The following is a 15,678-nucleotide window of genomic DNA, read 5'->3' on the forward strand; positions in this document are numbered from 1 at the left end:
TGGTGGCGCTGCAGATGCTGGTGGTCCCATGCGTCCCGTTGGCACTCCACTCGCGGCGGTCCCAGCCCACCCGGTAGTCTCTTTCGAAGCGGCTGTGGTGCCGGGACATCTCGGTGGGCCGCGGGGGCTCCTCACGGGGAAACAGAGGCCGGACCTGCGGGCAGAGAGGAGAGGAGGGCGGTTTAGACAAACAGCAGCCCTGCGAGGGCGCCAGAGGCAGCAGCGCCTTCAGCACCTAGTAGGCACCTTCTCTGTGTGCGATCACGGCTCTCAGTGCTAGCGCATTGCACATTCCCAGCAAGCGCACTACGCGTGGATCATTAGCCCCCCGTCGCAGATGAGGGATCAGTGATTTGTCCAGGACGCCGTGGCACAAGCGAGGCAGCCAGGATTCGAACCCAGGCACAGCTTAAAGTCAGGCTGTGTTCTGCCTGTCACCCTGCCCTGAACGGCTCTGTGTGCGCACTTTCACTACGGTTGGGATTTTATCCTGATGTCCCCACCAGGAAAGCAAGATCCCTGGACGCCTCAGGCCACGTGTGGGGTGATAGCGGCCATGTCTACACTCTCACTTTACAGTGGACAAGGCCCTTCTGTGAATCTCACTGATCCTCTCAGTAGCTTGTGAGTTGGCGAGAGATGGGTCACCCCCAATTTATGGGCCAGGGAGCTCATTACGAAGAAGTGGATCCATGGAGGTCAGAGAATGGGCAGGTGAGAATGCGGCCAGGACCTGGCCTTCCTGCTGTAGCTCCACACAGGACTCAGGTCTGAAAAGGTGCTAAGCCTCCGGGAGTTAAGAGTTCTCCTTTTCAACCCTATGACTCAACCGTCGCCACCCGAGACCCCGTGCTCCCCGGCTCTGATAACCAGACCAGCTTGCACGTGACTCTCCTGAATATCCGAACATACGGCCCTCCGTGTTGTCATGGAGACCTAGACACACCAGGATCCTCCGAGGGCGTGCAGCATCAGGAGGACCGCGTTTTGCTCAGCATTACAGTGACTGGCCTGGCTCCCTGCCCAGCCGGGCCCGAGTCCCCCTCAGTCAGGAAGGATGCAAAGACACAGGAGGGGCTGTCTCAGCCCAAGAGGCCACAGCGAGGCAAAGGGCAGAGGTCATGGTGGTGCCAGGGCACAGACCAGAGGGTTAGGTTGGTACCTGCCCTGCACATCATGTGCCCAGCCCCGGTCACGGCTTGGGCCTGACTTGCTTTTCCTCGACTTTTTTCCATTCTCCAGCCACATCCTGTCGGGGGAGCTCCTGGAGGCAGCACAGGCTCCTGGCTCACTTTCCCATCCCCCCAGTCCAGCCCGGCCCTGGCGGGGGGCTTTGGGATCACTGGCTACTGGACCGACAGGCCGCAAGCACGGTCCTGCTCCCGTCTCCACACATCCAGCCCTGGCTGCCTGGTCTCAAGCTTGAAAGAGTGGAAGGGAGGGGGAGAAAGAGAGAGAGAGAGAGAGAGAGAGAGAGAGAGAGAGAGAGAAACATCGATGTGAGAGAGACACATCAATTGGTTGCCTCCTGTATGTGCCCCAACCTGGGCAGGAGATCGAGGTACGTGCCCTTGGCCGGAATCAAACCCACAACCCTTCAGCCAGCAGGCCGGCGCTCTAACTACTGAGCAACCAGCCAGGGCTGATCATGATACTTTAGGCTCCTGCTTTCCATCCTATCCATCAGTATAAGGACCTGGCTGGCTCCCTTTTCTAGCACCCCATGCACTCTGGTTACCCCAGGGGCGATGCCCGGCCATCAGGCACCCCCGTCAGCTCTGCGTCCAAGCCCACACGCTCCTTTGCAGGAACAGCCTCCCCTGGCTGCATTCCGCGTGTCTGTTATGACTCTGCTCAGGTCCCCACTCTCCTGGGAGGCTGCACTCCCCTGCCCCCTCCGGATGCAGCCAGAGACCTCCATCCCCTGAACACCTGGCACCCACCTCCATCTCACCACAAAGGGCTGTTGTCTATTTGCTTCCTTGAGAAAGGGAGCCCATCTCCTTCCTGCAGGTGGGGGTGGAGGCGAGCAGGACAGGTCCTCGATGTGCCCCAGGTGGCAGAGGATGCCTGGGATCAGGTCAGAGGGGCCTCCTTAGCCCTGATGAAGGGGCCTCCTTAGCCCTGGTGAAACCTTTGCCGCCGATTAAACTCCATCAGTAAAGGACCTGGCTGGCTCCCTTTTCTAGCACCCCATGCACTCTGGTTACCCCAGGGGCGATGCCCGGCCATCAGGCACCCCCGTCAGCTCTGCATCCAAGCCCACACGCCCCTTTGCGGGAACAGTCTCCCCTGGCTGCATTCCGCGTGTCTGTTATGACTCCGCTCAGGTCCCCACTCTCCTGGGAGGCTGCACACCCCTGCCCCCTCCGGATGCAGCCAGAGACCTCCATCCCCTGAACACCTGGCACCCACCTCCATCTCACCACAAAGGGCTGTTGTCTATTTGCTTCCTTGAGAAAGGGAGCCCATCTCCTTCCTGCAGGTGGGGGTGGAGGCGAGCAGGACAGGTCCTCGATGTGCCCCAGGTGGCAGAGGATGCCTGGGATCAGGTCAGAGGGGCCTCCTTAGCCCTGATGAAGGGGCCTCCTTAGCCCTGGTGAAACCTTTGCCGCCGATTAAACCTGACAGCTCACTGCCTTGGGGACCACCTGCTAGACCACATGGTGGCTCCATTGTACTCACAGCCCCAGCAGCCTGCACCCCCGCCACCCCACTCCGCTCATCCCTTCAAGTCTCCACTGAAACGCTGGGGAGAAGATGGAGCCTCGGGCAGCGGGAGGCCACCGTCTGGTTTCAGGCTCATGAAATGTATTCAAAACAAAGGTCAGCTCTTTGCATGCCAGGTTTGGGTTGGACCGCGTTTCTCAACTTAATTACCCCTTTCAGACAGTGTGAAAGAAATGTGTCGCCGTTTACCCTGGGTGAGGTGGCAACTTACGTTTCCCTGCTGGGCACGGAGCCACGGTGTCAAAAAGGTCCCTGTGCCCACACTCGCACCCGCGGGCGATGGGGGAGGCAGCAGGAAGTGCTCGACGGGGCGGGAGGAGGTGTCTAAGACGAGACTGGCAAGCAATTACAGACAAAACGTGTACAAATGCTTCCTTGTCCAGGTGGGCACCTTTCCCTGGCAGGCTGCCTGTGGACTGGCAGAGCCTGGCCCCCCGCGCCCTTCGCCGAGAGAGGGAGGGGGTCTGGATGGCAGCCATTCCTGAGTGCGTGCGGGGGAGGCTGTTTATAAAGAACCAGAGCCCTGGGTGGCATGTGTTTAAATTGCATGCACATGTGTGAAGAAAGCTCCGGGGTCTGGAAATCTGGTAACCAGGGGTGGGGCAGGCCTGCCCAGGGCCCGGGCAGAGGCATTGAGGGGCAGGTCCGGGGTTAGAGCTGAAGGGCCTCCCAGATGTGGGCGTTTTATGTGTGAATCTTGGCTCGGCCTCTGGGATCCGCTGTCATTTGCACGACCCAGGAATGCTGGGTTGGCAGAGAAGGGAGGGGGGCTGGGCCCTCCCGGGGGAGGCAGACCCCCAATTTATTGGCTGAAGTCTCAAGCTTGCACAGAACCACCCCCCCACCCCCCAGGTCATAAAATGCATGTCCCTCCAGGATCTCGCATGGGGCCCCCTGTGCAGTCAGCCAGGTTTCTGCTTCTCAGAGCCAGCTCCGAGTTGGGAGCAGCTGCAGCCTGGCCAGGGCCCGCTAAGGAAGCCAGACGGCCTCTGGTTCCCAGCTCCCTTCTTTGTGCTCCCAGCACCCCTCCCCCAGGGACTCCCTGAGGCCCCCTGTGCTAGCGGGGTGGGACCTTGTGGGGGGCTCTGTCACCCAGGGCCCCTGGGAAACAGACTGGGGTGGGAGGAAGGTCACCCTCAGCTGAACACCCATGACTTGGGGCTCTCCGATCAGGCACCCCAGGGCCTGCTTTGAAGGATGGGCTTCCTCCTGCAGCTCAGGGTGCCCTCTCGGACTCTGGCCCACGCTGACGGGAGACGTGGGTCACCGGGGCCAAGGATGGCCTGGAGGAGGGGACTCAGCCGCCACCAGGCTCAGCCCCGGTGCCCGTGCTGTGTCTCTGTGATTCCGTCTCCTGGACACTTGCTGGATACCAGCTCGGCAGCCTCGCCGCACAGATTTGCCTCCACATGAATAATTCATGAGTAAATAATTAAGAGTTTCATGTGTCAGTGTCATTTGTATTGTCCATGTGGGGCTGGGGCACGGCGCTGCTGTCGAGGAGCTCTGTGCCGGGGACCCGCTGGGTGTGCTGAGGCTGGCCATGGCCCGCAGCTACGGACGCGTCCCCTGTGCACACGCCGTACCCAGGATCACAGGTGGCTAATGACCCTTCCCCCGTTCTCGTCATTAAGGCGTGCGGAGGAGTGGGTGCGGGCTGTGAGGGCCCGGAGGCATGATTAATCCACGGGAAGGTAGGGAGCCCGCGCTGCCTGCAGACGGGGAGCCCTGCGGCCCGTCCAGCCCCGAATGGAAAATGTATGATTGCCTCATTTGGGGGCGACAAGCTGCCAAGTCGGTTGGAACAGCCCGTGCCCATCTTTCTTATTTTCATTTCCCTCTCTGCATCTTTTAGCCTTTCTTCTGGAGCAAAATAATAAAACACCAGCCAGAACCCCATCTTGGCAAATGTAACACAAAGGGATTCTCTAGGTGGTTCTGGAGACCCTGGCCAGGAGCCGGGGGTGCCTCTCAGCTTCCTGGGGCCCCTCCAGCTCTCACTGACCCCCAGCCCCACCGAGCCCTCGCTAACTCAGGAGACTTGCTCTGGCTGAGGCTGCGGCGGGCGCCAGCCTCCTCCTGCGGGAAGCCCTCTCTGACCAGCCCTCTTGGTCGGAGCTCACACAGGCCGGCCTAGGACCCAGTGGTGGACTGGCCTGTTCCATCCGCCATGGGCTCCCTAAAGACAGGACCCCCTCTGCTTCCTCCATGTAACTGACTGGGCACCCGGGGTCAGGCGCAGGAAACGCTCCCCGATGAAAGCGACAGGCCCTTTCCAACTGGGAGCACGTGGCAGGGTGGGGACTGGGCCAAGGTGAGAGAGGTGCCTGGGGTGAAACAGGGCCAGCGAGCCTCCCCGGCAGGGTCCCGTCTGCACTAACTGCTCCTTCACTTTGCCTCGCCCACCTTGCCCTATCCTGGCCCCGCATAACCGCCCCCTCAGGGTGAGGTGTTCCTCAGGAGGGGGTGCAGGTGTGTGGCACCCCCAGGTGGGTGTAAATGTGCAGGCAGTAGGATCCAGCATACGTGCCAGTCTGGGCCCAAGACCTCACTGCAAACCCTGTGGACCAGCTCAGGGGCCAGGGGAGCTCTGGCACCATCACGGGCTATGCCAGCCTCTCCCCGTGCCCCCTGCAGGATGGGCGACTTAAGATGCAGTTTTAGTGTTAGTTTCATTGCTTAAAACACAAGGCCCCAGTGAACTGCACAGTCTCTGTTGTCACATTTCACCTCTGCTCTGAAAGGGCCCCTCTGTTCCACCTCACCTTGCCCAGCCCAGAGCGACCACCGTCTTCCCGTGACATTCTCCCCGCTTCCCCCTGCCCGCCATCACTGGCCACCTGCCTATCAGGCCCCACTCGCAGGGCCAGAGTGGACATGGCCCAGCGCAGGCCCAGGCTGGAGCAGGTCCTCCCAGGCCTGTTGCTTAGCTGCCAGCAGGTCCCACCAAGACACTGCAGCTCTAGGGTCTACTCCAGCAAGCACGCCCCACCAGGCCCTCCAGGCTGGGAGGAGAGGGGAGTCAGGGATGCAACAACTCAGTGACCTCTGACCTCTGTGGCAGAGGGCTTTAGGGTGTCAGGGTTATCTTTAAAGGGAGGCGTGCACAGGGTTGGGCTCGAGCTCTTTGGACAGAGGCCGGTGGTCCTGGGTGGCTTCTGAGCCTCAGGCTGGGCCAATGCTGTGGGGTGGGCTTCATCTGCCCGTTCACCAGCTCACTGCTCTGGGGCCGTAGCCACAGGAAGTGAGCCCACCCCCATGCTCCGCCCATCCGTCCCAGGCCACCTACCTCCCTGACCCCCTTCGGCCCCATCCCAGCCCATGGCAGCTGAGCCAACTTTATGTGCCTTCCAGTATCTTAAGCCAGGGAGAGATCGGACCAGATGCTTTCTGAACCAAAATGCCAGGCAACCTTTGGGATGTCTCCAAAAGTGGGCGGTTTGACCTTCCCTCCCCCAAGGTGGGGGCATTAAAATTCACGGTGCTGTGCAAAAGGTAAAGAAAAGAAGAAGGCGGGGAACCTGCCTTTTCACCGCCAGCCGAACCTGCATCTATTTCCCAGTCTCGGTCTGTCCAAAGCTTTGGGGGAGACACAGCCCAGCAAGTCCGAGACCCCGCTCAGCAGGGCATGGCGGGGAGGGCGCCTTGCCGTCAAGCGACAGCAGTGGTCACGGTAACAACAGTGTGGCCTTCTAGGGCCACAGGTTCCTAGTCCTCAGGAGTAAGATGAGTAGGAGAGCCCCACATCACGGCTGTTCACAGCATCCCAGCGGTGTAGGCGGGATGCGCTGACACATTGTGCAAGTGAACAACACGAACAGAAGAGGAGGAATCCGAGGCTGGGAGAGCGGCCCCAGCCCCCCACCCAGAGTGGGATCTGGGGTTTGCTGCATTCACGCCACTGGGTGCTTGTTAGCCCCACCCCAGGACAACTGAGCCACAGTTTGCATTTTTAACAAGATGGGGGCGGGTGGGGTGGCCTTGGTGGGGATGGGGTTCCCTTGCAGGTTAGTCTGAGGCTGGGCTTTCGCAGGACCTGAGTCCCAGGCAGCCCTACACCCTGTCAGTGCTCCCTGCTGCTCTGTGGTCCTCAGAGGGCCCTGGGGCGGGGGGTGGAGAGGCTGAGGGTGGAGGATGGGGGGAGGGGAGAGGCATTTGGGGGGAAAGCCATATTCCATAATTACAGGGCTTAACAGGTGACCTACAAGACAAGTGTTTCAAAAAACGCTTTTCTGATAACAGGTTTCAGGGGAAAAGCTACCGATTCCTTTTCTGGGCACAATTTCCTTGTGTGAAAAGCAATCTCCCTGCCTCAGGAAGGTGGGACCCAGCACCCGTTTCAGATGAACAAGATTGGAAGGACGAGCCTCCCGTCTCCCTCCCTTCCCGGGCACACCTCTGCTTTGAGACATGCGGGCTGTGGGTTTGGACGGAGTGATTTTTTTTTTTTAAGGCACACGTGACTCAGAGACTTTCCTCGTGGGACTAATTGACAAGGCACTTGTGCTCTTGCTACTGGTGTACATCATTGTAATGGCGATACTGAAAAATAAAAGAGAGATGGGAAATGACAGTTGGCAACCTAGCATCAGCATAGGGAGGCGTGTATCAATTAGGGGCTCGGGGACACCAGGATCGACGAGGCCGCTACGGAGGGCGGGTCCGGGTGGATGGCTCGGAGGAGGACTAACCAGAGTTATCATTATGAGTCACCACTTTTGCTCCTTCAGACTCCTTGCTCTGGGTGGCTCCACGGAGAATGGAAACATGACAATTTGGAGCCTGCCTTCTCACGGTCCTACAGACACACGATGGCAGGACGGGGAGCTGCTACTCCCCGCTCTCCAGGTGGGCCTCCTGCCGTTCGCGGCCCGCACCCGATGATTCCGAGTCTTGCAGAATCCGCTAATTCCAGGAGATCTCCCAGCACAGCAAAGGGTGTTCATCAGTGGCCCAGCTGCTGGATGCACCCTACTGGGTGCCTGGAGCCAGCCCTGGAGCCAGCCCCGGGGCCAGAGTTGCAAAGAAAAAAGACTGATGCTCGCTCTCTATTTAACTGCCCCCCAAAAAATGCTCTCGCAATTTGCCTTCTACTAGACAAGAGTCTATTCGAAATCCAGTTGGAAACATCAGGGAAGGGCCGTCACATGGCGGCGGATCACACTGCCCAGGACAGGGTATTAGCTTCCTTGGGAGAGACGCTTTTATTTAGAGCAGTGGTTCTCAACCTTCCTAATGCCGCGACCCTTTAATACAGCTCCTCATGTTGTGGTGACCCCCAACCATAAAATTATTTTCGTTGCTACTTCATAACTGTCATTTTGCTACTGTTATGAATCGTCATGTAAATATCTGATATGCAGGATGTATTTAGGCGACCCCTGTGAAAAGGTCGTTCGACCCCCAAAATGGGGTCGCGACCCCACAGGTTGAGAACCGCTGAACGTGACCTGATGGCTGCAGAATTGCTCCGAGGTCTGGGGTTTGTGGAAATGTCACCAGTGTTAGTGGGAGCAGGCTGCCTTCGTCTGCATCTCGGTGGGGTCTGGGGGGCTCCTGCTTGTCAGAGCCCATCCCCGGGAAACCAGAAAGTAGCCGCCTTCCTCTTCCGGCTCCACTTCCAGGGAGCAGGACTCTGTGCCCGCCTTTCCCTCCAAGCAAACCGCTAGGCCTGCCCTTTCCTCCTTAATACACGCCCTGCCCTTTCCCCTTTAAATCACACCAAGTTCACTGCACACCCCTTGTCCCTTATGCAGGCTCTGAGCGAGGCCCTGAAGCAGGCAAGGATGGCTCCTGCCTGTGGGGTGGGGGCTGCTCAGGAGGACAAGGCACAGCCAGGACACAGCAGAGCAAACCAGGGCTCAGGGGAGGACTGGCCAGTCCGGCCTGGAGCCCGAGGGAGCTATCAGGTGGCCCTGGAGGCAGGGTGGCCCAGCTTCCTGGGGCTCATTCATTTCAGAGAACAGGCTGCTCCTGAGGTGGGGCAGTGAGGGCAGGAATGTGGGCGTCAGAGTGAAGGCAGCGTGGCCGTGGCCGCCGTGCACGGGGCCTGATGAGCTGCCACAGTGTGTGTGTGTGTGTGTGTGTGTGTGTGTGTTTGTGTGCCCCCAATACCTACAAGTAAGAGGGGTGCCACAGAGGCCTTTGCTTCGACACCTGCTCACTGGGGCTTCCTCTGGGCTCAGCAGGGGCGGGGAGGAATATATCGGGCCACTTGGGAGAGATTTCTGTCCCCTAATTCTGGCCACTAACCCCTCGTTCTGGCCACTCTCCTGCTGACCCCTCTACCGAGGGCCAGGCTCGTCTCATTCCCCAGGGCTCCTCGGCCTTTGTTGTGGGAGCTGCTGCCTTATCTTGATGTACTTGCTTTGGATTTTCACTGTCTTTATTCTATATCCGTGTTTTTAATTTAATTTAATTAAAAAACAACCACAACCCACCCAGGCCAGAGGGCAGCCTGTTGCGAGGTTGTGTGTTTCATCACCACCCAAGCATGCAAACGAGGCCGCCTCTTTGACAAGCTCACATCTCCAGTGCAGAGCTGGCTGTTTGAACAGCTTGTGCGCAGTAATTGAAACATAGATTTTTGTTGCCTATCTGTTTATTTTTAGATTAACCAAGCAGAGAGGCTTGGCTTCCAGGCTGCCACCTCCACCCCTGTCGGGCAGCTGGGGACCACTGGCCCTGTGCCCACCGCAGCAAGGATCACCGTGTACCCTCGGGGGTCCCCTGTCCCAGGTTCATCCTGCACCTGACCCTGCGTTTGGTCTTCGCCGCGGCCCCCAGGGCCCGAGGCAGGGAAGCTGATGAAAGCAGGATGCCCGCCAGATGTTTCCCAACTCCCAGGTCCCCGAAGACCGCTCCCTCCACACCGCACCGGGCTCTCGGGCAGCTCTGGGTCAGCCACCCCCTCTGACAACAGTGGTAACTGGCACAGAGCACGAGGCAGATGTGGAACTAGGTAGACCATGGACCTGCCATGCCAAGGCCAGGGGGCTGACGAAGGAAGGGCCTCGTTGCTCAGGGAAGATTCTGTTTCCTATTTGTGCCACTTTAAAAATTATGGCCGCATCAGCCTGGGTGGGTGAGGTATGCTTCGAGGATTAGACAGCCCCAGAGTCAGTGGCTTAAGCTACGGACTGTGCCTTTCACCCGTGCTACCTGCTCCCTGCTGGTCAGCGGGGCCTGCTCCAGGTCATCCTCCCTGACCCACGCGGGGTGAGGGATCCTCCCCTGGGCTCTGCTGGCCACTGTGGCGAAGGGACAGAGGGCGCGGGAGCCACACACTGGCTCCTAACACTTTCCCTCGGAAGGGACATGCATCCTTTCTGTTCTCCCGTCATCGGCCAAAGCCAGCCCCGTGGCCACGTCTAGCTAGGAGTGGGTGGGGAAGTGTGACCCTGTGACCCTGTTACGTGCTTAAAAGGAGAAACGATTCAGGAAAAAAGACAGCGAGAGCAGGGTGTGTGTGTGTGTGTTTATATGTATATGTGTGTATGTCACATGCTTAAAAGGAGAAACAATTCAGGAAAAAAGACAGTGAGAGCAGGGTGTGTGTGTGTGTGTGTGTGTGTGTGTTTATATGTATATGTGTGTATGTTTATGTGTGTGTATATGTGTGTATGTTTGTGTGTATGTGTGTTTATGTGTGCGCGCGTGTGTTTATGCATGTGTGTATGTGTTTATATGTATATGTTTATGTGTGTATATGTGTGTATGTGTGTGTATATGTGTATGTGTGTTTTTGTGTGTATGTGTGTTTATGTGTGCGTGCGCGTGTGTTTATGCATGTGTTTATATGTATATGTTTATGTGTGTATATGTGTGTATGTGTGTTTATGTGTGCAGGTGTGTGTATATGTATGTGTATGTATGTGTTTGTGTGTATATGTGTGTGTGTTTATGTGCACGCGCGTGTGTGTGTGTACAGGATGCCATCTTGCTGTCCAGGGCCCATGCCAGGCTGGACATAGTGCAGGGGCCCCACTGATATCTACTGAGCCGACCTGCCCCAACGGCGGGAAGTGGGCGAGAAGGACGTGAGGTGCGGAAGGTCCCCAGACCACCTTCCTCTCCCAAGGGGGTAGCTCCACCTCTGCGTCCCTGAGCCTTTCCCCTGTGCCACTTCCTGGAAGCCCTCCTAGACCCCCCAGGTCGTAGGGCTGCCATTCCAGGCCTTCCCCAGCACCCAGCACTGCTCTCTTGTCCTTACAGATCCTAGGAAACGACAGTCACGTGACAGGGCTATTAAGTGGGCTGAACTCAGTGGAATAGCAGAGCAAACAGATGGTTTTCTCCCACTACTTCCCTTCAAACTATTCTGTTGCACCCAAACAGCTCTTTTGGGGGAGTACTTTTGGGCACTACTTCTATTACTATTATTATTATTATTGTCATTATCATCATCATCATCATCATCATCAGTGCTGCTACTTCACTACCAGCAGTGATGCTTGCTGAGCACTGTGTGTGCCTCACTCTGTGCTAAGGGCTCTTCGAGCATCAGCTCTTTCCGTCCTCAGAACACACCTACGAAGGGGGGACTTCCATTAAACCAAAGCATAGAGAGGCTGAAGTAACTTATAGGTTTAAGTGACTTGTGTGGCCACAAGGCCAGTCACGGGCAAGGTCAACTCTAAAAACAATCTCATCCTTGGCTTCCCAAGGCCAAGTCCGATCTTTTATTGGAGCTTGGATCATATTCAGAGCTCCTCCCCTCGGCCCAGCTCCCGCTGACCAGGCCCAGCATCCTGTCACGGGGCGGGTGCGGCTCTCTCCAGGCCCTGCTGCCTTCTCGCTCACGAGCTGCTGCTTCTGGCTTCCCCAGGGTGGCCAGGAGGGAGGCCGGGGGGACGGCCAGGTGACTGGAGCGCCACCTGCGCTGGCTCTGCTGCCCGTGGGCACTGCTGTGGGCTCTGTCGGAGTGGCTGCCCTGGTCTGGCTGTGCTGAGGGTGCTCGCTGCAGGGCTGTCGGCTCTTCCAAGATGGCCCGGGTCTGGCTCCCTGGTGCAGTGTCCACTTTGGAAGCATGACCATGACATCACCTTGTCCCTGCCCGAGTCTGGAGGGCTCGGGTGTCAGACACCAGCCTGGCACCACCAGGATGACTTCTGGGACCAGAATAAAAGAAGCTCGGATTGCGATGCCAGAGCGGAGGACTGGCCTGGCACCCATTCCCTGGCCACCCAGGAAACGACCCACCCCTCACGCCTCTACTTGCAGAGTCAGGCACAGTCTTGGTGCCCCAGCTCCAGGGAACACAGGTCACCCCCTCCCAAGTGCTCCGGACTCGGGCCAGCACCAGGTCCCACCGAGGACTGGCTTGAGTGGGTGGCAGGTGGGGGCAAAGCCCCAGTCTCCCTCCTAGGAGACGCCCCTTCTCAGGAATATTTCCTGGAGCCATCGCCAGACTTTCCTAACGTAGGGGCTGGGGAAGGCAGGAGGGTGGTCCTGGGGCTACGTAGACCTCCTGCTTCTTTTCTAAATCCTTACCCAAGGAGAGAGAGAAAGAGAGAGAGAGAGAGAGAGAGAGAGAGAGACCTATGGAACATCGATCGGCTGCCTCCGTACATGCCCTGACAGGGGATCGAATGTGCAACTCAGGTATGTGCTGGGATTCCAATCAGCAACCTTTCGCTGCACAGGATGATGCTCAACCAACTGAGCCACTATGGCCGGGCCTAGTCCCCCTTTTTAATGTGGGGAGATTAGGCATCTTTCATGCTTAGCCTTGGGACTCGTCTGAGACGCCAAGACATAGGAACAGTCTAATTTAACATCCTGCTAGAGACGAGTTAGTCATCCTCCAGCTCAGCTCTCACCTCCTCCAGGAAGCCTTCCCGATTACACCAGGTTACTCTGTCGCCTTAACCCTTCGCCCCACTGCTGTCAAGCCCTTGCTCTGCAGGGTCCCACATGCCTGGTCACAGACTATGCTCTGGAATCACACAGCTTCGGCCACTCCCCACTGGCTGCCTGGGTGGAAATCCTACTTACACCCATCAGTCATGTCCTTTGTCCACAGTCACATCTGTGCAGGTCCCAGCTGCACAGAGCTCAGTCCCAGGATCTACTGATGGCAAGGGAGTGAGCGCCCTGAGGACAATTGGGGACAGCAGGGTCAGGCCGCTGACTGGGAGCTGTCTGTAGGCCAGATCTCAGCTGCAGCAGCCCCTGGGAGCGGGGTGAGATGACCATCTGTTTGCGGCTCAGCCCAGCCCAGTCTGCACACACAAGCAGCCCATTTACAGAGACCAGCCTGTAGCAGGGGCCCAGAGCAGGGCGGACACCCACTGTCTGGGCTCCACAAAGGATGCGGAGAGGTCTGGGCCTGGGAGGGGAGGGAGAAAGGGAGTCCCCGCCCGGGTCTGGAGGGCTCGGGTGTCAGACACCAGCCTGGCACCATCAGGATGGACTTCTGGGGCCAGAATAAAAGAAGCTCAGCATTGCGCATGCCAGAGGAGAGCACTGGCCTGGCACCCATTCCCCGGCCACCCAGGAAACGACCCAGCCCCAAAGCAGTAGGCAGGGCGTGCTCACCCCGACACCTCGAGGCCTCTTGCCTATGGGGAGGGCCTGGTCAGAGACATGGGCCTGAGGCGGTGCCTGCATCGCTCTCCACACCCTGAGCCCTTGCTGCTGGTGTCCCCTCCTATGCTGCCCCACCCACCAGGCCACTCATCCCCGATGGGGGCAATGTCAGTCAAGGTCAGTGAAGGGAATGCATCTGCCCTGAGTCTTAAGGTGGTTCCTTCTGCTCGTGGCCACGAGGAAGGGACAGTTCAGGCTCCAACAAATCATCTCCTCAGAACGGTGGTGAAGACCCCCACATGGCCCAGCCAGGCTCCCACCCCTCCCCCCTGTCCAGTGCTCCCCAGAGCCCTGGAGAGTCTTCTGGGCGGGCCTGGGGGCGTGGGCAGACTTGATGGGCTCCTGCAGCCCCAAGCATCCTATTCACGATGCACCAGCAGCTCCAGCTCTGGGAGGGAGCAGCCCGCGCTCCCCCAGGGGCAGACACAGCCACGATGCAATTCCTTCGAGGAAAATTACTCAGCCAGCCATTTATTAAAACACAACTGCTCCCGAGGAGGCCTTTCGGCAATGGAAATACCAAATAGCTCCGAAGCCCAGCCGTGCCCGAAACCGATGAAGCGGGCTGTTCGGCGCTATCTGACTTTTAATCTGCCTGCTCGTTCCCCATCTGGAAGGTCTAATGAAATGTTACACTGCGAGGAAACAAGGAAATAAGCGGCTCAGAGGTGAGGGATGGATATATTTAATTTCTTGCCTTGGTCTGCCATTTGCATACGCCTCGGGGGGAATAACGGGTAGGAGAAAGGAAAGAAAAAGAACAATTTCTTCGCGTCTGGGGGCCAGGCAGTGTGCTGGAGAAACGCCGGCATTCTACATGCAACCCTCACAGCAGCCGGGGCAGGGGCGTGCTAGTGTCGTCTCTGGCAAAGGCCACTGGTGCTCCCCATGTCGCGGTCCCCCTCTGTCTGGGTGGCTACAGTGGGACAACACTCCCCAGTCCCCCTTGATTCCAGCTGGGGCCATGTGATCGGTTCTCACCTGTGTGGGCAAGATGCAGGCAGGGGCTTTGGGTGCCCACAGGCCCACATGGTCAAGACCAGGGCTGCCTTTTTTGCCCTTTTTTCGCTCCCTGTCCACTGTAGACGTCAGAGATACACCACGGAAGCAGCCTTGGTTCCTGTCGGGGTCACAGAGCAGAGCTCCTTCTTGCTAACCCACCCTGAGTTGTGACCGGAGATGGACAGAAGCTTCTATTGGATTAGCCACTACGTTCTGGGGCTGTTTGTTTCAGCAGCTAGCCGGCCCTGACTAACGTAATCTTAATTTTACAGCTGGGGAAACAGAGGCTCAGATGGTTGAAAGGGACTTGCCCCAAGTGCCCTGGAGTCTGGATGCGGCCAAGCAGGTGCCGTGGGAGTGTTCCCTGCTCAGGTGTCCCAGGTGACAGGCTTAGGCAGCTGTCCTGAGCCCATCCTCCAGGTTCAGCTCCCCTGGGGTTAAGCAACACCGCGGCTGAGTCCCTGGGGATCCAGGCAGGAAGCGGTCCCTCCCCTGCCTCCACCCTGGGGAGAGAACGAAGGAAGGACAGAGAATGGATGCCGGCTCCCCAGGGACTGTCTTCTTCCAAATGCCCGACTAGGCCTGTGTGCTTTGTAGAAAAGGTCGACTCCAGAAATTAGGAGACTCAGCAGATCGCCAGCCAAGTCCTGAGAGTGGCCACCCACCCGACATGGACACAGAACAGGAGGTGGGCAGGGATGGGAGCGCCTCCCCGGCAGACCGGGTGGCAGCCAGCGGGCTGGTCCCTGCTCGGTGGGCCCTCTCGCCTGCGGAGCATCCTGAGTTTCCAGACAGGCGGTCCTACTGAGGCTGAAAGAAGTCCTCTAGACGCCCCGGGAATTTTTGCTCCTCGATGAACACGTGCACAGACTAAGATGCGAGGAGAGAAAGGATAGGAAAAGCACTAACTTACCAGAGAAGAAATACGATTGCCAAATTCTGAGAGGCTTTTTAAATAAGAAACCACAGGGGTGGATATTAAAAACAGAACAAAACACCACCCTCTAGGCTTGTTAACGCTGCTCCAAGGCCACCGGTGCGCCGTCATGGACCACACATGCCCACACCAACCACTCCCGGGAGAGCCAGTCACTCCCGGGATTAATTCTTCAGCTCACCAGACAGTTCCAGCCGCCGCAGCCTGCGGCCACGGCCAGGAACAAGCATGCGTGGAAGACACGCCTCCTGCTTCCCCAGAGCTGGACTTGGGGCCAAACCCACACATCCGCTCGCACGAGAAGGAGGCACCAGCTTTGCTGCCGTCGCCGGGAGCACCAATTCTGTGGATTTTTGGGGGCTTGGACTTTTTTTAAAAAACATGTTTTTAATTGTGAGAGGCTTAAGTCAGAATGGTGG

The 15,678-nt window shown here is 58.1% G+C and overlaps 1 protein-coding gene across 1 annotated transcript in view; it reads right to left on the reverse strand.

Annotated features, from left to right (window-relative positions):
* KLHL29 (kelch-like family member 29) overlaps nucleotides 1-5,609 on the reverse strand; it is a 121,067-nt gene extending 115,458 nt beyond the window's left edge. Inside the window, exons 1-2 of the mRNA XM_005874972.2 lie at nucleotides 5,496-5,609; nucleotides 33-154 (exon numbers count right to left, since the gene is read on the reverse strand). Of these exons, the coding sequence (XP_005875034.1) occupies nucleotides 33-154; nucleotides 5,496-5,609 (236 nt within the window). The remainder of the gene's footprint in view (nucleotides 1-32; nucleotides 155-5,495) is intronic.
* Nucleotides 5,610-15,678: the final 10,069 nt, after the last annotated feature.

This window comes from Myotis brandtii, unplaced genomic scaffold (assembly GCF_000412655.1).
Source record: "Myotis brandtii unplaced genomic scaffold, ASM41265v1 scaffold454, whole genome shotgun sequence".
Taxonomy (NCBI): Eukaryota; Metazoa; Chordata; class Mammalia; order Chiroptera; family Vespertilionidae; genus Myotis; species Myotis brandtii.